Genomic DNA, 23,421 nt, shown 5'->3' with positions numbered 1-23,421 from the left:
TTAATAAATACAGCTTCACAGACAAACGTGCAGTGTTGACGTACAGAAGTATATCAATAGCATTCTCCTAATTAAAAAAAATTAAATATTTCTACTTTTTCAAGCTATTAGTAAGATGGGCTTTTTTTTTTATCTTCCTTTTTGTTAGGATACAAACAAAAGTATTAAAAAATTAAAAGTAATTAAAACCCACCACACGTGCTAGTAAAATTCCATGGCCTATATCATGACTACAGCAGCCTGGTAAACAGCTCACCGAACACGGCGTTTAATACATGTTTGAACACGCCACCAAATGCAGACGAGTGAGCAGCAATTAACTTGCAGACCGGAGCACTTATTGGTAGGTTTGGAAGGAGAGATCCCAGATAACCACTAAAGAGACTCCCAAGCTTTATTAGAGATTATATTGTTAACATTTCTCATCATCACTTTCTCACACTTTTGGAAGGGCAAAACCTTTCTGAATTAGGCACATAGCATCTTAGGCTTGTCCGTCCCAATTTCCATGTTCAGAAGTCAATTCCCTGAGTGCACACAAACTCAAGTTGTTCTTTGCCCTCATTTTTAGCTACACACACACACACACACACACACACACACACACGCACACACGCACGCACGCACGCACGCATGCATGCTCTCACGCACGCACACATACACAGACAGAGATAAGTTTTTTGTTTGCAGCATAGACTCAGAGGAAGGCTCCTTGGGACCACATTTTCATGTAAGCATAGGGCGCTGCCCAGAAGAACAGTATTATCATAGAGTATAAAATGCTGTGGGAGGGATTTATTGTAGAGCTGGGGAAACTGAGTCCTGAGATAATATTTTCTTGCTCCTGTTGTTAGTAGAACTGTTGCTGTTGAATGTGATTTAGAGTGGATGGTTGGGGGTCCTTTGTTTTCCGTGACCATTCCCAATGGTGTAGGTACCGAATCTTTTGGGAAAAAAGATTCTTCACCCTCACGGCCACTTTTATTGTCTTCTCTTCATTCTACCTTGTTATCATCCAGTGAACAGTAATATTAGTGACTAGCCTAGTCAAACTTCCTGCTGTGAGTTTTCTTTTCTGGTAGAACATTTGGGTCTGCACCCTGCCTCCGATAGCTTCTGACTGTTCTGTTAAATTGGGTACGCACCTTCAGCTTCTCTAAATGAGTGGAGATTTTTGTGTATTACATTCCAGTTAGAAGAAAGGCATTAGTTGCTAATGGTGTGTAGGGACTCCCGGTGACCTCTTTATTCCCTGTAGCTTACTTATCTTGTCTGCTGTCAGCCGCCTTTCCTTTTCCCATGACTGCTAAGAAAATGTGACAGCCGAAGTCTGGCTAGCACTAGTCCACTCTCTCCTAGCCTTCTCGGGAGCCCTGGTGTTCGGCTCTGCATGTTTCTTCTCCAGTGATACTGTGAATCTGAAGGCAAGGTGAATTGTAGAGGGCCGTCACTATCCTGGGTCACTTCTGATGACCTGGGCCGTCACTTCTCCGGGACCCTGCTGCTTCTCCTTTTGCTGTGTCTTGGTTCCTTTGGGGTTTTCAAGTGCAGTCCGGTTTTTCTGGCTTCCCACAGTGTTGCCCGGAGCAGCAAGCATATCAGTTATATTATTTCCGGTGCCAGGAGGGTCACGAATCTGTCTTGATTCTTACTCTACCTCCCCTTACTTTATACCTCCTCCGTCTGAGGGGTGGGTAGGAAATTCCTAGTAATCAGAACATAGTTTTATGCGAAACCTCATTTGACTCAGCTTATAGTCTTGGGGAACTATGGGACATGAGAGTTGTTGGACAGAATGTTTGCCAGAAGGTAATTTTAGTTTCCAGCTAAGGAGACGTCTTGAGGTTTAAAGATGTGCAGGGGTAAAGTCATACAGCCAGTTAGTGACTGAGTGAGCAGTTGTGGCCGACGGTTGTAAGTCTCGTGCGGCTTCCAGTATTTGCAGTGTCTAGGAGAAAGCCTATATAAAGGGTTGGCATTTCTGTGGAGTTGTTCTCCATGCTCCTTCTGAGTAGTGCCAGCTGTCCATGCAGGGAGCGGGGCGTATAGCCAGTATCCTTGTGAAGCTGGCTGTGGGAGAAGTGAAGGGAATGCATGCCATTTTCAGCCTGTGGCAGGTCCGGCTTTCCCCTTCCTGCTCTGTATTACCTGATGCTTCCGAACGTGATTGAGTTTGCCGTTCGACTAGCAATTGTGTGTAATTTCCAGCCTGCCTCCTTCTCCAGGGCTGTCTTCCCACGCTGCCTTCCCATGCTGTGGCATATCTGCTTTGTAATTGCTCTGGTAGGGACTTACCTCTGCCTTTTGGAAAAGGTTTGCCTAAAGTGCTTATTTACTTGTGCATAGTAAGTCTTGATTGATACCTTGATAATCACTGAGATTAATCCAAGACTCCTTCCCACAGTGGGAAGAGTCAAAAAAATTAGGAAAACAGGTAACAAGAAAAGGAGAAAAAGAAAGAAAAAGACAGTGTGCTTCCTTTGATGAGCTGAGAGGAAAATTATAGATGATTTGGGTTCTCCAGACCTAACTTTACTTGGTTTTTAATAGTTTTGCTGTCAGGATCTTTTCAAAATTTATAATTCATGTGAGCAGACACGTAGTTAGTATACCCCCAGTCCAGCTGTGGCATCTTTGGAGGGCATTTGCTCCCAGAGAACTGAAGTTGTACTCTAGCCTCCTGTCTGAGTGAAGCCTGGAAGCTGATTCTGAATTTTGAAGTTCAGAAAGCCACCAGCTAGATATCAGCATGTAGTACAGGATGGATAGCTGTACCCTGGATGAGGAAGCACATTTAAAAAGATAACAGTGGGTGTGGGGATCAGTAGCTGACTGGAAGAGTACCTGCCAGGATGAACAGTGGCCTGTGCTTAGATTCTGGCTCGGGGTAGGGTGGGGAGCGTTGAAAAGCCGAAGGAAGGAATGATGAAAAGCAGCCTTTAATTACATTGAGATACTCTTATTCAAGTCCAAAGGACTCTCAGCAAACAAGAACACCGAATGCTGGGGAAGACATGGGACAAGAGGAGGCTTTTCTCTTATACACCATCCACAGTTGGCTTAGTTATGGAATCAGCCTCTCTGGCACTGTAGAAAAGCAGGGACAGAAAATGTAATGAACACACAGGGCAGGGTCTTACTCAGCTACAAAGAAGATCCCAGTTAGATCCTTTGCTGGAAAATGTGTGCAACTAGAGATCATACTTGTTTAAGGGACAGAATCCAAATTCATCAAGGCAAATATGTTTGTCATGTATGTGGAATAAAAAAATAAATGTGAAAGTAGGCAGGGAGCTGTTTGGGATGAGGAAGGGGACCAGAAGGAGGCGGGGCAAGAGAATAACAGGAGGGTTGAACACATTCAGAGTATATATAAACATGTATGAAAATGTCATAATGAAATCCCTCTTTTTGTCTAATTAATAATGCGAACAGGAATCCTACAACAGCAGCAGTTTGGTAATTCTACCAAGGCACTGATGTTCACCCGGAGAGGTCAGTTAAGGAAAACCCTTCATGGTTTAGGACCATGTAATTTAAGTCTTAAATGCTTGTTCAAATAAAAGAAGCTGTTGGCGATGGACATGAATGCTAAACTGAAGTCTGCCATCAGCTTCTCGTGTCTGAACCACAGCCTCTCAGTACCCAGTTCCTACATCACTGAATTAATGGGTGTCAGTTTCTGTCCCCTCCATCCACATCATCAATTTATTCATCACACACTGACAAAGCAGTTATTGAGGGACTAATGCAAAGGAGGGATTAATATGAATGCTTTATGCCACTTAACTCTCAACCCCGGAGTCAGAATGTCTACATCCAGGAGCTCGGGCCCTGTCTCAGTGGGGCAGCGCTGGCTGCCACACACTTGGACCTGTGCAGCCCCATCAGTACAAGGTAAATGATCAGAAACACACACAGAGAGATCCCGCAGGAGCTCCTTTGGAGGTGGTTTTAGAAACCCCGACTCGAAGCTTACAGTACCAGATGTTACATAATGCCAAGAAACAGCTGTCTGTTCTTCAGTCATCTTAGACGTGCTTATCGAATTGAATATTGATTTGGAGGGAAGAAAAGGAAAGATCTGATCCTTTATCTGTCTGTTCTCTGTCACCAATGCCAGTGAGTCGGCATCAATAGACTCACGCAGAGGCTTCTCCACTTTACTGTGGCCCTCAGTTTTCTTACTAATCCAGGAAGGGTCTTGATCATCATCTGGTCTTTTGAATAGCCTGTTTCTCTGTGCTTTTGATTAGTTTGGTCTGTTGGTTACTGGCTTCATCCGTCTCTGATTGTGGAGTATGACAGAAAGAATGTACTGTAACCACTATGATCCAAGAGGTAGGTGTGGGCGTGTTAAGAACCCAAAGCACTATTTCCAGAGAGACACAGACTGCGGGGAAGAATCCATGTTGAAGATTTTTTTTAGCTTTGCAGTTTGGTGGTTGTATATCCTGATCAGTTTGTGTGACCTCTTAGAACTTTCCTTTTGGGGGTGGAGGGGCAGGTAGTACTAGGGATTGAATCCAAGGCCTTACACATACTAAGCAAGTGTTCTGCCCCTCTGCTGGATCCCCAAGCCTCAGCCTTATGTTCTTGATGTGTAAAGTGTGCGTCATGGTAGTGCACTGTGATGACTCTGGTCATTAGACATCACTTCACATACGGTCAGCCCTTAGCAAACACTTGGCATTTCTTGTCAATCTGTGGCTCTACTGTCCCTGTGTCATTGCTGGGGAGTGATGACAGAGAGCCACAGAGAAGGTGATCTTCTAGCTTTTCCCTACTTGCTTTGCACTTAGGCCAGACCCTGAAGGGACAGGACCCCGTGTCTATAAGTCTTTTTTAGCAGCAGGCATGTGGCTGGGATCAGGGCCACGTTTGCCTCTCTCCTGGGGTTGCCGCTTCATTTTTAGTGTCTGGGGTGTGGGGGAGGGGGTCCTCTGTTTCACTTCTTGCTTTCATGATGATTAGAAGCCTAGAGTGAAACCTACCTCAAGACAGAGGAAGGAAGAGCAAGGTGAGGGTTGGACAGCAGAGCCTGCTCCCTCTCTGCCTGTTTGTGTGTTTTCGCTGGCTCTGGCTCTGCGCTGGCTCTGGCTCTGAGACGCTCATAGGGCCGCCACAGGCGTTTGCTCGTCCAGCCGCTCTGCTCCTCAGACCCCCTTATCACCAGCATGTTTAAGACTGAGAGAAAGAAAACAACCATGAAACAGTAGAGCGTTTTGGAAGTTTACAGATGTTCAGTTTGCAAATGCACATCTTCTCTTGACACAGTCACTCTGGTTTAACCAAGACTCTAGTTAGGGCCAGAGGGACTCCATGTTGAAAGCATTGCATTTTCCATGTTCCTTGGATCCATCCTGCATGGACTACTTTGTCCCTGTCCCTCACACGTTACTTTCATTTGTTTCTATCCCTCCCTCCCTCCCTCCCTCCCTCCCTCCCTCCCTCCCTCCCTCCCTCCCTCCCTCCCTTCCTCCCTCTCCCCTCTTCTGTTTTCTCCCTTTCCCCTTTCCCATCATGTATGTGCGTTATGTCAGGTAGGAGTACAACTTCAGGTGTCCGTCTTTCTTTCTGCCTCGTTTTGGAGGCAGAGTTCCATTGTTCTCCACCCCGAGGGCTCTCGGAATTAGACTTTCTGGGGATCGACTGTCCCTAGCTCCCATCTCTCTGTAGTAGCTTTGGGACCGCAAATGTGCACCACTGTGTCCAGCTTCTATGTGAGGTCTGGCGATTTGAACTCAGATCCTTAACATGCATGGCAAGCGTGTTGCCCACTGAGGCATCTCCTCAGCACCTGGGTTGTTCATTCTTGCCCTTGTTCTAGTTCCTGTTCTAGTTGAGAATCTCACACGACTTTCTAACTCCTGATAGGACCTGCCTCTCCAAATCTGCTCTGGTTCTTTTGATGGATCCTTACATTTTTCCTGAATCTCTTCTGGGTTACTCCCTTTCATTGCACTTAGATAAGTGTAACGCCCCCAGACTTTATGCTTTTCGAGTAAAGGAGGGGAATCTGATTCATCTGGAGAAGTAGTGATAGGCATGTGTTTATTTGATCATTAAATTAATATGTATTTTTCCTTGAGTTCTTTTCATGAAGTAGACCTTGGGATTACACTGTGGTATGAGTTCTGCTCTCAAGTATTGTAGAATTTGCTTTGGGATGTGGGCATGCAGCCAGTCATGTGATGAGTGGGTGAGAGCAGGGTAATGGTGCTGTGGCCGAGCAGGGGATGCATCCTGAACAAAGGATTAAATGCATGGCTTCCAGAACTAGCAGGAAGTAATTGCCAGAACATGAACGATACATTATGGACAAGAAATTATTTGTAACTGAGGGTAGCTTGTTTGAATGGATGCAGTGATAAAATCTTGAGCAAAAAGGTGAATTTTCTGTTAGATATAAATGCTGTCACATCATCTTAGAAGGATTCTCATAAAGGTGCTAGAAATAGGATTAGTATCTGTTATTAAATAAAGTATGTAGAAGTATTTTCCCTGAATTCTGATGAACCTTTAAAGATCTGATTTTTCAGGGTCATTATTAAGTTAATTGAGACTGCACTGGGATTGAGATCCTCTGGGAGTGAAAGTCTGATAACGAAAAGGGAAGTGGCCCAGGGCACACCTCTGCAGCATGACCTTATGAGCTCCTGCCCAGAAGTCAAAACAGAAGTTGAAGTTTTTCATTCGGGTAGCAAAGCACTATAATTCTAACTTAGGATTCTTTATTCTAGGATAGCAAGGATGTTTCCATATCTGGGAATCTATTAACATGATTCATTACATACCAAGTTAGGAGAGGTACAGAAATTGTGTCACTGGCTGCCAGTGGGGAGATAGAGATTCTGTACTGTTGTGCGTAGCTGCAGGGGAGGTACACGTTATTTAACCATCCTTGCGGAAGATACTTTCAAATTGTCTGTATCTTATGATAGTACAGTGATACCACCCAGAGATTTCTAGTTCATTGTGGCAGGTCGGCTGATTGATAACTTGCTTTCTAGTAAATTAATGTTGGTATGAAGAGTACTTAGAAGAGTCCAGTAAAAGAATATGCTGATGCCCCACACCTCCCCGCCACCCTTTAGGAGGAATCATTCACAGCCAGGCATCCAAGTTGGGGCAATATAAAAACAGCAGGCTTTGCAGCCAGGGATGGGAAGGAAATGGAGTTGTTGTTGTTGGGTACATCATAAAGACAGGTTCAGGAGCACGAAGTGTGTCATAAACCCCAGAGCACTGTTGACATGTAGAAGATGCCCTGATTGTCATCTGCAGGCAGATGTAGCCCTCCCTGGAGGGCAAGCTCAAAGTGCTTGATGTGAGGACAAAGGCATCACCAGGGTAATTCACAAGGCTATGGGGTATAGAGCTGACTCTGGTTTTCACATTGAGTCTTACCCTTTCGCTCTCAATAGCATTCCAGCAGTTACCTGTTTCTTTATATCTGTGGCATAGCTAATTAACCCAGCACACCACAGCTGGTTAAGTAGTACATGACTGCGCTGCAAATTTTCATCTTTGTCTTAGAGACCATTCCATGCTGTATTAGTTTGAACTGAAAAGCTTCTGTTTTGGAATAACTGGATGTACAGCAGAGGTGGTTGCTGTTAACCCAGTTAAAGATAACCATTCGAAATTTATACTCCAAGCATGCAGAGCTTTAGAACTTTTAGGCCTTCCTTAATTTCATTTATTCACTGTTTTATATTCACCTTAGTCATGCTGAAAGCAAAAATAGTACTGTTGTCTCAATTTTGTAAAAGAGAGGCTCAGTTAATAAGATAAAGGATTTTTTTGTTTTGTTTTGATGCTCCAACCTTAGAGATAGGCTTAGTTTTGGTACTTATTCTCTTTAAATGATTGCAAGTATTCAGCTAGATTTAAAAACGTTGAGTAAAATAGACATTTATTGATTATTGTTCTTTATTGGTTTGGTGGCATGCCTTAGTGGTAATTTAAGGATATCTAAAATATGGTCCCTGCCTTCTCAGAGGCTCAGTTTTCCAGTATGTGTGTCTCAGTGTCCCTGCACCGGGGAGGGGGGGAAAGAAGGTCTCTGAGGCCAGAGGGATGCCAGTGCCACCATTGGTCTCCCCAGCCTGCGTCTTTAATCTCAACTTCTTTCCCTTTGGTTATCCATGGAGTTATCCCCATCTTGTGATAGAACAGCACCCGCTTCCCTCTGGGTAAAATGATTTGTAATTCTCAGTCACTACATGTGAGGATGGAAGTATTTTCCCCCTTGGCTTTCATTGCAATTGATGGTCTATGCATAAAGCCCTTCAATATTTTTTATTGGTTTTCAAAAAAGCTCCCTGAGTTAAGGAGACCTGGAATTTCTAAACCATAATTTGTTGACCATGCCATCAGAAGGGTTCCAGAACATACTGTTTGTCCATGGTGTGGTCACGTGTGAATTCCTCATAATGCTGTGTCTCAATTTCTTCTTCTCTCGATTACTATGCCACATGCTGAGGCCTTCCTTTCTTCCTGCTTTTGCTCTGTGCTTCGTCTTTATAGACATCTGGAGGTAATCATGTAGCCCTCTTAATTAATTCAGTTCAATTAATAAATTACTAGGTAGATTTGGGGCTAGGAGTGGGTGCAGGGTACCTTCCGGCCTCCCTGTGCTGGAGAGCTCTTGCAATCAGGCCTGGAGAGCCCTCCTCAAAAAGTCTGTGAGACTCTTTCCCAGCAGGCAGGCTGCCTGGAGGAGTGATTGGCATATCCTGAAAGAGAACTCAGTTCTTTCTTCACACAGTATGGATGCTCTGATAGAACAGTGCCTGGGCCGGATGGAGTTACAGCAACTTTTTCATAATTTTCCAGCTTCGTTAGGTGTTAATGGCCATTTCTTTGATTTATTGGGCCATCATTGCACTCTTGGTGTTGAATATTCTTTCTCTAATAAATGTCAGGCATTTGGGCAAGCAGTGCCTCTGTGTCCCGCCCCCAAGTGCCTCTTTATGGTGGGGGTGGGGAGGCTAGTCTTGTAGTGAAGACATGGTAAAGTATGCTGTCATGTATCTGCTAACAAAATAAATATTTACTGTCTCTCTAATGCCTACTGGATAAATGTAAGCCCAAGTGTGTGTGTGTGTGTGTGTGTGTGTGTAGATGTTTCTCGTTGGCCCCATCGCCCACTCTTGCTCTTTGGTCAGCGTCTTTCTCAAATGTCCCTCCAGCCACACTGAACCTGGTGTTGTCTGTTTTCCTGTTTTTCTAACTGCAGATTTCAACGATGTCTCACCCATCTTGGCTGCCACCCAAAAGCACTGGTGAGCCTCTTGGCCACGTTCCTGCCCGGATGGAGACCACCCATTCTTTTGGGACCCCCAGTATTTCCGTGTCGACACAGCAGCCACCCAAGAAGTTTGCTCCAGTGGTGGCCCCAAAACCCAAGTACAATCCGTACAAGCAGCCCGGAGGAGAGAGTGAGTTGTGGGCCTGGAGTGGGAAAGAAATCAGCCTCAGAGATGGGACGTGCAATGAGGCTTGTGTCAGAGGGAGGTTTCTCGGTATATTTCCCACGATTTATGAGCTGTCCAGTTGTAATGAGCTCCCCATAGCTGTGTGCACCGACCCCTTTTAGAAACAAAGAGATTAAATCTTCCAGAGTTGGGTGCCTGGGGTTTTGCAGTAATAGTTAGCAGTAGTGGCCCAGGTAGGAGCATGACCTCTTCGTTTATAGCTCAGAGCCTTTCTGTAGTCTTATCCTCACTCACCTGTGCTTTTCCTCCTGTGGGGATGTGTCTACTACCCAGTGATTCTCATTGCTGCCCTCAGACAAGCGACAAAATGCCACCAAACAGTGGTCCAGTGAGGGAGCCATAGGACAAAAGGCCCTGCTGAGTCCCTGGGACTAGGTTGCTTCTCTCTCTCCTGTCGGAGAAAGTTGTCCAAGACACCAGTGTGTGTTGAAGTTACAGATGGTTCAGAGCAAGCCTTAGTTCCAAGGGTTTTAGTGGCAATGTACTCATTTTTCCATCAAGTGGATTTTGAATGTCTGCATGAGCTGAGCATGCAATGTGTGGCTGTACCATGCACTCTCCCATTAGCGAACTTGGCCAGTCCAGCATCCTGGTGTTGGAAGAGGCTTCGTATTTGTACCAATCAATGTCAAAAGCACCTTCACACATAGGAAGCAGTAACTTAAAACCATATAGAATAGTGTGAGCCTTCCAGAAGCTGAGAATAAAAGATGCGCTCTACCGAGATGCAGTCTTTCTCTCTCTTCCACACCCATCTGACTTGAAAAATGACTCTTCTGTCTCTAAAGCTCTCTCCATTGTGTTCCTGGATGAAATACATCCTTGTGTTTGTTGCAGCAACGTTGCAGGGGATTATTTCATGCCCCATGGTATTGCCTCTACTTTCTGGTTTCTTTGGAGTCTTTCCCACCTCCCGGGAACCATACCATTACCCCACCACTTTCACTACTCCATTGGACTACTAGTGTTTTAGGACTCCCATTAGAAACATGATTCAGATGGCTGCCTTTTGTAAGGTCCTTCAAGCTCAGAGGATATGGGAAGGAAGACCGGGCCTCCCTGCATACTGGAGCTGTGGATCTTCATGGGTCTCGGTGTGTCCCTTCCCTAGAAAAGGCATTGCCAAGGCACTGACCATGCTTTTCTGGGAAACGTACCGGCTGTGCATGTACTGTCTGACCCCGGTGCCTGGGCTGGAAGCTTCCTCGTCCTTGCGGAAGCCCGCACTTCTGCAGTTCACTAAGGTCTCTGTGAAGCTGGTGTGCACTGGCTCATTATCTTCTAGGGCACTGATTCTCAAGCAGTGGGTTGCGACCCTTTTGGGGGTTATGGAACAACCCTTGCACAGAAGTCATAAATCAGATACTGTGGATGTCAGCTATTTACATTACGATCCGTAACAGTAACAACATTGCAGTTATTGGAGTAGCAACAAAAATAATTTTATCATTGGGGTGGGGATCACCACAATACGAGGAACTGTAATAAAGTTCCAGCATTTGGAAGCTTGAGAACCACTGCTCTAGGGATTAATGGGGGGAACCCTTGCTCAAGAGCAGGGAGAGCCATGCCTTGGCTTCCTGGCTTGTTTCCTTAGCATTTCCTTTTGTGTGATTTTGCAGGGCACCTTTAGTTCATTTCCTACCTGGGGAGTTCAAATGGACTTCCTGCTAATGGGAAGAGGACTACACCAAAGTCCTTAGAGAGAGAAAGGTCATGGTGAGGAAGGTTTAGTGGGCACGGGAGTTGATTCTGTGTTCAAAGCGCAGTGTGTGGGTAGGTTCTACATGAAGTAGGGGGGGCCATCACGAGAAGAGAAGCACACAGTGGTGGTCTTGCTTCACTCTGAGTGCTAGGAGCCATAGTGAGACAAACCGCTAGGTATCCCCAGCTTGGGATGCCCCTGCCTGTACTCTGTATGGCAACCCCCTGATTTTCAGATACAGTGGTGTGAGCTGAAGTGTTCGCATTTACTCCAGCTCAGAGCTGCTTGCTCCTTGCTGCCCTGCTTGCATCGGTCACTTGTTGGAATCGTGTTTGTACCCCTTTCCACACAGCGTTTGGTGTACCCTAAATCTGTAGCTATCCCTGCCCTCTCTACAGCCATGTTTTCTCACTGTCGCATCTCTGCACTTTTTGCCGTGGCTCCCACTTGCCTCTGTCACTTACTGAACAGGTGGTCTATACCACACACCCCATTCATCAGTCATTCGCTGATTGCCTTTTCATGTGACTCTGTGAAGCAGCCTCCACCCCCACCCACAAAGAAACTGAAGCTCCCAGGGGGAGGTGGGCTGCACTGTATTCCCTGAGTAGGGATTTTCTGTGTTCAGGCTGTTCTCATATACCTCATGCATCTTCAGGTTGTTCTCACGGGCAGTATGTATCTTCAGGTTGTTCTCATGGGCAGTGTATATCTTCATCAGCTGTTCTCATGGGCAGTGTGTATCTTCATCAGCTGTTCTCATGGGCAGTGTGCATCTTCAATTCTCACAGGCAGTGTGTATCTTCCGCTGTTCTCATGGACAGTGTGTATCTTCCGCTGTTCTCACGGGCAGTGTGTATCTTCCGCTGTTCTCACGGGCAGTGTGTATCATCAGCTGTTCTCACTGGCAGCATGTGTCTTCAGCTGTTCCTGTAGATCATTGCATCTTCAGCTGTTCCCGTAGACAGTTGCATCTTCAGCTGTTCCCATAGACAGTTGCATCTTCTGCTGTTCCCGTAGACAGTTGCATCTTCAGCTGTTCCTGTAGACAGTTGCATCTTCCGCTGTTCCTGTAGACAGTTGTATCTTCCGCTGTTCCTGTAGACAGTTGTATCTTCAGCTGTTCCTGTAGACAGTTGCATCTTCAGCTGTTCCTGTAGACAGTTGCATCTTTAGCTGTTCCCATAGATGACAGTTGTATCTTCAGCTGTTCCTGTAGACAGTTGCATCTTCAGCTGTTCCTGTAGACAGTTGTATCTTCAGCTGTTCCTGTAGACAGTTGCATCTTCAGCTGTTCCTGTAGACAGTTGCATCTTTAGCTGTTCCCATAGATGACAGTTGCATCTTTAGCTGTTCCAGCATAGCTTACTGTAGACAGTTGCATCTTCAGCTGTTCCTGTAGACAGTTGTATCTTCAGCTGTTCCTGTAGACAGTTGCATCTTCAGCTGTTCCTGTAGACAGTTGCATCTTTAGCTGTTCCCATAGATGACAGTTGCATCTTTAGCTGTTCCCATAGATGACAGATGCATCTTCAGCTGTTCCTGTAGACAGTTGCATCTTCAGCTGTTCCTGTAGACTGTTGCATCTTCAGGCTGCACAGCAGTTCCAGTCATTCTCCTTTATCTAGTCCCGAGCTTTTCACTTGCGGACTCGACTAAGCACTGCTGACTTCACTTACCAGCTGCCCTTCTCACATTAGTTTAATGTCTGTAATCTCAGCTTTGCTTTCTTACTTTTTAATTCTGACTGTGAAAGTAGAAAAGCACCCACATGTTTTCCACATCAGCTTGTGTTTATGTGATACCCATATGTTATAATTTTCTTCATAGATCCTTTTGCTAATAATCTTTGTCTAAAGGGCTTTGACACCTGGTGGGTGTGCCATTTCTCAGTCAGTGGTTCTTTAAGCCTTAGGCCCTTTGGTTCTCAGAATTTTAAAAGAATTTTTATTTCCTCAGCGGTTTTGAGTGCCCCTACATTTCCAGAGACCCTCTTTGTTCAGCACTGAACACTGAGTGCCCCCCGCAGTGTGTGTGTGTGTGTGTGTGTGTGTGTGTGTGTGTTGTGTTGTGTTATAGAATGCACATTTTTAGTGTATATAGATTTTTTTTTATAAAGTTCTTTGGTATGCATTGTGATTCCCCGCCCCCCAAGGGAAATGAGGTAACACAAAGTGTGCCACCTTCCAGGACTGTTTACCTGTAATCTAGCTTCTGCCTTAAGTAACAACTAAGAAAACAGCCAGTCAGAACTGACAACATGAAACCTTAAACTAAGATTTTCCAGGAAGGTGCCATTCTTTTTCTGTTCTTCATAGGCAGTGAAGTATATCAGCTTTCCTAAGGTATTGTTTATTTGAAATAGTTTTGAGGTTATTCTGTTATTAGTCTGTCTGTCTTTCTTTGTCTCCTTTTCTGTTTCTGCAGTGTTTGATAAGTTTGTAAAGTTGGAATTGTCTTTCTGTGAGCTCTGAAATTCCATTTATAAAGCGTTTTTTTATATTTGACAAGTGGATCTATAGACCACCTATTCTAGGTGGTCACGTGGTAGAACCTTTTGTATTGGTGCAGTCCTTTATAGCTTACTCAGCACTTGCATTTGATTGCTTTGCTTTTAATTTTCAGAAGATAATTTTTACTGTTGCTTTCTCAGGCAGACAGAACAGATGTTCTTTCCATTTTACTGATTGCTAGACCACCAGAAATGAAAGAGCTTATTAAAGAATGATGTAACGGAGCTGAGAATATAGTTCTGTACCTAGTACATGCATACATGCATGCATGCAAATGCACACATACAGACGTGTATGTGTGTGTGTGTATGTATAGACACACATTATGTAATAAAGGAGGTGCTTCTTCATATTCACATTCCTACTGATTGTAAGGTTTATTTTTAACTTCTGAAGAACATTTATTGTATTGTGTGCATGTGAGTGTTTGCCTGTATGTAGTCTGTGCATCCTGTGTGTGCAGTTCCTACAAAGGCCGAAAAGAGGCCCTCAGGTTCCCCAGAAACCCCCATGGAGTTATAAACAACTGTGAGATACTCTGTAGGTGCTGGGAATTGAACCCAGAGCCTCTGGAAGAGCAGCCAGTGCTATTAACTCCTGAGCCACCTGTTCAGTACCTGATTTTAAGATTTTATTGTATTATGTTCATTAACCATTTAGCTACACAACCTTTTACTTCATATAATTCCATTATTTTAATATTTTATGATACTTGTTTGAAATTAAATTCCAAGGCTAACCCTGTCTACAGGCTATTCTTAAATACATTACCTTGTGCAGTTCTGCATCATAAACAATGCCTGTCTTTGACCTGAGTTTATGAAGACAGAGCAGGTGACGTCAGATGAATGGTATCAAGTGGGAGTCTGAGGCTGTGCGCTTTCTTCTCCATTCTCCTGTGCTGTCCTCTGATGTCATTACCTCCACCCCATGCAGAGGAAATAGTTTTACAACACTGCTAATATGACATAGTTAGTAACAAAATGCCTTGACCACCTTAAGGACCGAGCTTTTTCCCTGGTAGACATAATCCGCGTTTATTTCTTTTCTGTGCTCATCGTTGGGCCATTTTACACATGTTAAAATCAAGTTTTTGAGTATGAGAAGCAGGAAGGGTTTGAAATTTGTTTTGTGTATTCCTTGCCTTTGATGGCTGTGGAAACGTCATCCAAGTGCTAGGCAAGCACCCTACCAATTGCACTACACCCCTACCATAAAGAACTGTGCCAGGACTCGTAAAGTGCTACTCTGTCTCTAGAGTTAATTACCTTTGTTCCTCCTGGAAGGTAACCTTGTGTATGACTTTGGAACTACAAATAGCAAGCATCTTTTCATGTGCTAGCAAGCATCTTTTCATGTGCTTGCCCATTCTGATAAATCATCAGTAACCATAGTCAAGCAGTTACAGTGTATTAGATTTTGGTTATCAGATTTCAGAGTGTGTTCTGATGATCTTCAACATTCAACAAAATATTAGCGACTTCTCTAGCCTGTGGCTGACTGGCATGCCCCTTCCCTGTGAGGATCTCAGCCTCTTCTGTCACTATGGCATGCAGGACATAGCTTTTGATTTTCAGGTCCTCCTGGGCAAAGTGGGCCAGCAGTTTCTTCTTTGAAGAATCAGATACTAATTGTGTTAAATTGATCTTTACATCTTGAAAAAGAAGCAATTTGTAATTTGTGGGATGTTATCTGATCACAGCAGGTATTCCTAATCCTCCCTGCCACCCAGCTCCACTGCCCAGCACTGGGTGGATGGTCTGTGCTGGTTTTATAATGAATTTGGGCAGAATGCAAATTTTCTTCTTAACAGTATTGTTTTACAACAATATTATCTGATAATATTATTTTTAAGATTTTTGAGGGTCAACTCTAATGGTACGTATGAGATGTTTTCAAAAGGCAGAATGCTTCACAGTCTCAGAGAGTGGTCTCTGTATGCTCAACACTCACTTACATAACACAGATTTTGTGGTAGACACTCTTCTAGGGGCTGAAGTCATGGCAGCTAGCAATAGCAACAGGGAGACTCTTTGCTGAGAGAATGTATTTTCTTTTATAAAATAAGCACGAGTTACTAATAAGCAAGGTACTAATATTTAGTAACCTTGATAAAGTTATGGAATAGCATTTGTATTACAAATAAGTTATAGTAGTATAATATAATTGCTAGTAATTCTAACTGTTAGATGATATGAATTTATAATATAATAATTATAAAATAATATGAATTTTATTATTAATAATGGCTTCCATAAATACCAATAAATATCACTAAGCTTACAGCATTAAAAATCACACTGCCTCAATGTTCTAAACAGAAAAAATGATAGCTCTAGGCAGGCAGAATTCTAGAACATAGCTCATACAATCTTTCATTTCCTAAATAACAGGAATTGATTCCTAGATATCTTCATAGAAGACACACAAACTTTGCCCAGGAACGCTGTCCAGTGTGATTGACTGCTGAGTGCATGCAGCGGTTATTAGCCAGGTTGTAGAGACTCAGAGAGTCCCGAGAGGCTTGTTCAGTATTACACAGCAGTAAGTGATAAAGCCGAGCCTTGGACTTGTGGGATTTCTCCCATGATTAGCACAGTTGTGCATCACAGATGCATTTGTGATGACTTGTTTGGAAGCCACCCTGATAACTAATATACACGAACAGAGAAGATTAGGTGTTTGAGAACAAAGAGATGTTCATGTAATTGGTGACAAAATTCTCATTTATTTTTTAGCCTGTCAGGCTAATTAACTGTTGAAATGCATGTGTAATAAGGTGATAGATTCCTGATTCTCACATGGTTTGAAAAATAGTGATTAATGATGATTTGTATGGGAGCTGCTTTTTATTTATCTTCATATTAAAATAGAGAAGTGTATACTACCGTTGGTATGTTTCAACTCTTCTTTATTTTTAAATGTAGACATGTATACCGCTGCTGGCATATTTTAAACTGCGGTAGCTAACTTTCTGTCTAAGAGCACAGCAGTGAGGACGTGCACAGCCATCAGACAGGTGGAGCGAAAAGCCATGTGATGGGGCTGATTTTTGCATTGCACAGCTCTAGACACAGACGGTTCTGAGATGAGAAAACTCCAGAGATGGGCGATTGCGAGTAGCCAGAGATGAGCAGAGTTGAGTCGGGCGGAGTCCAGGTGTTCATGCCAAGAGAAAGCCGAGCAAGTCATCTTATGGGGCACAGTGGTGGCGGCTCTGTGTCTAATCCTGCAGTGTGTTGCATAGAACTCTACACACACATGCTGATGGGTAGAGGCCCAAAGTGCTGGAATGGGATGAGATTCACCCAGTGCTAGTGTAAACTGTCAGTTTCTGGTCTTGATGATTCACGGTAGCTATACGTGATGTTGCCATGGGAAGAAATGGGGTAAAACATTCCTTAGATTTTACACTATTTTTGGAAATTTCTATTAGTCCATATTTTCTGGTAAATTTTTAATGGTTGTGAGATAAAGAAATACATGATTTCATAAAGTACTATCTTACCTAAATTGTACATTTTATGGTCACTGTTGTGTCTAGTTTAAACTTCCAATTTTCAATGGTAGCTTGTCTTCCAAAAACTTAAAAGACAAAAGAAAAAAAAATCTATGTCCTGTTTAATTTGTGTATAAGTAATACATAGTATTTCCAGGTAATTCTGACTAGTATTCAATCCAAGCATGGTCTTCATGCGTTTATTTCGTTACTACCAAGACCCAGTGTCCCGATGGTGGAGGGTGCCTTCCAGTGTTCTCCTCTCAGTTAAGGACAGTAGCTGTTGAAGTCCTGAGCATCTGTTGTCCTGTGAGCAATCATTCAGGGCCAAAATCATTGTTCATAATGCTGTACCTCTCCCTCTGAACTCTCTTCTATGATACCAGGCTCTTCCATACATTGTTTCAAATAATTCTGCTTAGGATACAAAAACAGAAGGTTTAAAACTAACAGCAGAAGGTTGCTTCCTCGAAGATGGCCCAGTAACATTCAACTTCCTGTATTCCAGGTCTTTTGCTATTTTGTTAACTTCAGAATGATGTCTGAAATCTCGACTGATTTTGGGTCATGGCAAGTCTATGTAAATCATCTATAAATGGATTCATTATGGCTACTATAAAAAAATTCAACACCTGAGCCTTTGGGCAAATAGACTATATAGAGAAATCATGGCCTAGAATAATGATTGACCTGAGGAGCTGTAAAAAGAATCTTTGTATAGTATTTTTGTCATCCTTCCTTAAAAATACTCATAGACTGGGCTGTTGAGAGCAAAACCTGGGGCAGAGGAGGGCATATCCTAGGGATGTGATCCTCTGGGACTCGCAGCATTTTTCCCTATCCACAAACTCTCTGACTTCCTGTCTGTCACATTTTCTGTGTGTTTTGGTACTTAAGCAGGTTAGATGGTCTGTAGTCAAAAGGTATCTCATACAGAGGCTCACATTATTTCAATTTAGTGTCATAAAAGAATTTGAAGGATCCTTTATAGGGGCACTGGGGAGTACCTCACAGAGAGGGATATTTGATACACACCTTGGAGGAAGAGTTCAGGCTTTGCCAGGCAGAATATGTCAGCCCAGGACCGGTGTATGCTAAAGCAGTGGGTCCAACTTACCATCCTCAAAAGTACACAGGGACTCCTGGGGGTTTCTCTGCCATGAAGATGGGGTGAACTCACTCTGGGTAGACCCATGTTTCCCAGTAATCTCATTACTTACCTTTCAGGAGAGCTTCGCAAAGTTGAGTAACTACGGAGAGCAGAGGCAGGAAGGAAGGAATCCTATCACACAACGTGACCGGCAGCACACTTCTGGTGTGATGCTAGCCAGGAGTAGCATTGACAGGCCTTGCTTCATCTCTGGCACTTAATGATGAAATGGTTCTCTGTATTTAGATTCTAAAAGGGGAGTCATTTTATTGAAACTGAGGACAGACTTCGACTTTTTCAAACATACGGCCTATAGAATATGAGGTATGATCCAGCTTAAACTTTTTTTTTTCTTAGTTATCCATACACTTGGGTGATTCTGAGAAAAGAATTGAAAGAATGGGGTTTTATTTTAAAATATTTTCTAGTACCTTAAAGATTGTGTATAAAAATGCAATTTCATGTCACAATCTCACTTACCTAGTTTAATTTCCACAGGGCCCTGTAACTTTATTATTGTCCTTACATTATCTTTGTTCCTAGTGACAAATGAGTAACCCAAGATTCAGGGGACCCACAGTGAGATTAATAATGGAGAAGGCTCATGCAATCAAATAGTACTATTTCCTCATATTAGTAATTTCCACAAGCCCGAGTATAATATTCATGCATGCTAGCTAGTGTTCTATCACTGAGTCCTTTATGCCAACCCTATCCACTGACTTCGACTCCTACAAAAACAGTTTCTCTGATGAATAATGTATATAGGATGTAAATCACCTTTTATTGGGTGTGTAGTCTTTACTGCATGTGGAGCCCATATGTATTTTCTTTGTACCTTCCCATCTTTGTTGTAAAGGATACTGCCACTTGCAGACAGTCTCTCTCTCTCTCTCTCTCTCTCTCTCTCTCTCTCTCTCTCACACACACACACACACACACACAGCAAACACAGTCACCCAGGGCAGAATTGTGATTTCAATCTTTGTCTTTCACCCCATGGCAGTGAGATCTTTTCCTTAGATCAAATTCTATAATAATGATCTTGCTATTTGATTTATTAAAAAAGAACATTTTCATTGTTACTTTCTACACTTATTATTCCCGAGAGCTACTTGAAAGTTAACATATAAATATATATGACTTCGAATCGCCTCGGCAGGGATGTGAATGAGATATGGTAGTATCAACCAGCTATGGGAATCTGAAGTTACTACCAAGGAGACATCATTGCACAAAGCCTTGGGGATGACCCTGTGAAATATCCACTAATTCAAATGAGTTGTGTCATCTTGCTTAATCTTCCTAGATGATACTGGTAGTTTCAATGACATTAGAATGAAATTAAAATGACATTTTTAACTTGCTGTTATGTGATATTGACCTGTTAATTTTTACTGTAGTGATTTGAGTTTTATTAAGTGCTTCCTCTTTAAAAATTACTGTCTGTAAAAAAGAAATCCATAGGTTGTATGTTGTGTTCCTGGAAATGACACCCAATATAGGATCTCTCATGGAGATTTTGCTTTGTCATGTCTTGATATCATATTAATTAATGTCCATTCCATTATTGAGTCCAGTTCAGATCTATTTAGTACTTTTTTTCATTCCTTTTGACACTAGCTCTCATTGTGTAGTCCTGTCTGTCCTGGAACTCACTGTATAGACCGGGCTGACCTTAAACTCTCAGAGATCTGCCCGTGGGCCATGGGCCGCCACCGTCCACCTCTCATGCCATTTTTAATTAACAAGGATGTGTAACTAGAAGTTAAGCTGTTCCCCAAACCTTAATAAGTACTTTATATTTTCAAGAGAAAGTGGATATATCAAAATGACCATTTTGCTAAGAATATAAAGTTTTAGTACAAAGCCCTAGTTTGGAAAGTGCCTCTGTGTTTAACTGTCAGAGAACTCAGAATGAGGAGTTTCCTTCAGTACAGAGAAAACAGAATTGAGGTAGGCCATTGCTTGGTGTGTGAACTAGAGTCAAGGAGTTCTGTGTTTCAGTTTTGACTTCATACTTTAAGTTCCTTGGGAACTGGGCTACTAGAGTGAGTATCTGTAGTGTTCTTTGTTGTGATTGTGCAGTCAAGGTGTGTGTCTCTCAGAGAGTTGGGAACACTAAGTATGAGTTGGCACCATATCTGGTGTGGTACAGTAGTGAGTCAGGGAAGGTGCCGTCGGCACTGTTGACAGTAGTCAAAACATGGACGTTGCCCTGGAGTTAGTTCTTCAGCTGTAATTTCTGTCTGTATGTCTTAAGTCGTAAGGGCCCCAATGAAAGTCACCCTGGCCATTTAAAACGAACCTTTTTGTAGTGTCCCTTTGCATGTGCTGTGTGTTTGGTGGCTGGCACTTTCAGATTGGTTTGGGCTTGCTTTCTTCTTGCGCTATGGTAGGTAGACGTGTCTGTTGTGGAATGTTCTTTTATGTGATGAGATTCAGCCAGGCCCCATGGTTGTACTGACCCTCACATGTGTCCCAGATCCCCAGGCACTTAGCTGCCATCCTCCGCCTGAGTGGTCACTACTCTCCAGGCCAGTTATAAGAGTGTTGTTTAAATAACAACTAGGTTTCTCTTTTCCCTCCCCCACCCCCCAGATTTGGTGCAGTATATGAAAAGGGGCCTGGCTATTTGGTGCCAGTGGGAGAGTTTCATAATTCGAAACCGCCTGGTATGTGTGTACACAGTTGATATGTTATGTGGGTTTTAAACATGTTCATATTTTCCTTCCTCCTTCACCTGAAGAAGATTTGTACATCTCCCCTGGACTGTGCCTGTCTGTACAACGTAGGGTGATGGATGGATGTGCCCAGAGACTTTCCCCTGAGAATGAGGCCAGGAAGGGATGCTTACTTCCATTTTGCAGGTGAACAGACTATGGTTGGATGGTGAGACATTTGCACATAGCCCTGATGGTAGGGGAGAGCCACACACAGCTCTCCTGACTCAAAATGAGCGTTTTAAGCAATAACATGATTTCTGTTGCTTAGCACATAACTAGTACCTGTACGTTTTAATTTATTCCTCTTACATGGGAATTTAAAATGCCATATTTTTTTTTTCTGCTTCCATTATTGCAGTTTTGAATGATGATTCATCGGTGCAGTGGCCTCTTTAAGTGAACCACAATAGCTTGGGTAGAAAGAAGAAAAGATCCAACGTACTCAGGAATGGAAAGCAGCCATCTTTTTATAGCTAAAATTGCAAACATCTGGCAGTTCCTCTGTTTTACCTCCCCTCAAAAGAGAAGAATTGTCCCCTCCGCTAGAGCCTGCTGCTGCTGTGTTTAATCAAGGCAGCTATGCACGCCTTCAGGAGCAATAGGTTTTGATTCAAGGAGGCCATTGCCTCGCCCACTTGGCCAGTGAAGCTTTGAAAACACACGGCTTAATGTTCCCCATATGCTACTGTGTACATAATGATACCGGTGGTAACATGGTCGTTGATAACTGGAGAAAATCCCCTTTGCTATTCCGCCCAACTTGCTTGTGTGGCTCTTAAGGCATGGTTCATAGTTTGAAAGTTTCCTAGTCAGGTCAGGCTTACCTCTTGACTAAAAACCTTCGTCTTCCTAAGCCTTTTGTATCCTAGAACAAAGATTCCACTAAATCAACACAGTGAATACTTTCTGAACTTGCTTGCTTTATAAACTGGTCTAGTGACATTGAAGGAACAAGCCCTGGTCATTTTAAAGCTTGCCATTGTTCTTCTAGTCGAAAATCAGTCTGCTCTCCTCTGCTACCCCACCCCAGCCTTGTCTCCTCTTCTGACCATTGTTTATGAAACTAGCTCTTCCTTCACTGGCAAACGTCGTCTCGGTGGGTAAGGGAAGTGAGAGAAGCTGGTGGTTTGCAATAGATGCTGAGAATGAGGACTTCCTCATCTTTCTCTCAGGGCTGATCCGGGTGTTCACTATGGCCCTGCCCGGTGCCTTTTCCTTTCTGTTCCCCATTTATCTCTCTCTTCCTCTGGGTCTCTGAAGGTTAGAGGTGTTACCTTTCACAACTTGTGCTGTTTTCTTTCGTCATAGGTCAGCTAGGGAAAGGTCGTTAGTAATCACCAAAGAGTGAACGGGGCGCGGTAGGAACAGAAATCAAGGTTCATTGGCATGGTTCTTCTCGAAAAACAATCTCACATACTAAAAATAGGTCATCCTCTTGTGTTGATGTTGTGCTACCTGAAGTCGTAGACTTTCAGTGAAGCCTTTGAGGGTTTTATTCACCTGCTTTTTGTTCTTATACCTTGGTACAGCTGTGTTGAACAATGCCAGAGCTTTCCCCTGACTTTCCTAGGCTCTCCCTTCCCAATGGAATTTGCTAACAAACTCATCAAGCGAAGTCCTCTTTGGGAAGAGTGAATGGGAAACTTCTCTGGCTAAAACAGAAGGAAGGGATAGGAACTTTCAATACCCTAAAATCACAGGTTGTTCAACACAGTAATTCCGTGTAGAGCTAGATAAAATAATGGTCTGTAATATCAAAATAAATGTCTTTACTGTCCTCCATCTTTGTCCATTTGGATAGTTATGGCCTTTCTCTGGGTACACATTTTAAACTTGAACTTATTCTTCATTACAACCTGTCTTGTTGCCGTAGCACTTTTCCTTGATAACCACACGAACACAAGAAGCATTATACAGTGATCCTTTTCATATCTTACTTTTACTGACGGGTTTACAGTGTGTGAACTGGCAATAATAAAGACAGTGTTGTGTTGCAGTGGATCTATATGTCTACCCTGACTCTAACCGGAGGCAGTTGGAGGCCTGGAACATGTGTTGAGAGCTGAGCTCCATCCACTCAGTTGTAGAATACTTGACTGTCACATGCAAGGTACAGAGTATTCAGTCCTTGCCCCATAACCAGATAATGACCGCAACAAAGCAGTTGTCAAAACTTCATTTTGAATATAATCAGTTTGGGATGGGCACCAAGTTTTAAAAAACTTTGTTTTTATGAAGCTTCACAGAGGCAGGCTGGTGGAGAAAATTCATAATTTCTGGCCGTGCATTTGGTTATTACTTAAAGCTACAAGCATCTGCCATTTG

General features: G+C 43.2%; 1 protein-coding gene across 4 annotated transcripts in view; it reads left to right on the top strand.

The window, feature by feature from the left end:
* LOC114697100 (LIM domain containing preferred translocation partner in lipoma) overlaps positions 1–23,421 on the top strand; it is a 611,216-nt gene that overhangs the window by 211,148 nt on the left and 376,647 nt on the right. For all 4 annotated transcript variants that reach the window (XM_028875188.2, XM_028875190.2, XM_028875182.2 and 1 more), the window contains one exon: positions 9,245–9,446. In XM_028875188.2, the coding sequence (XP_028731021.1) occupies positions 9,254–9,446 (193 nt within the window). In that variant the 5' untranslated portion in view covers positions 9,245–9,253. The remainder of the gene's footprint in view (positions 1–9,244; positions 9,447–23,421) is intronic.

This window comes from Peromyscus leucopus, chromosome 12 (assembly GCF_004664715.2).
Source record: "Peromyscus leucopus breed LL Stock chromosome 12, UCI_PerLeu_2.1, whole genome shotgun sequence".
In the NCBI taxonomy this organism is placed as follows: domain Eukaryota; kingdom Metazoa; phylum Chordata; class Mammalia; order Rodentia; family Cricetidae; genus Peromyscus; species Peromyscus leucopus.
The sequence above is the reverse complement of the archived record's forward strand: the minus strand, read 5'-3'. Positions and strand labels throughout refer to the sequence as shown.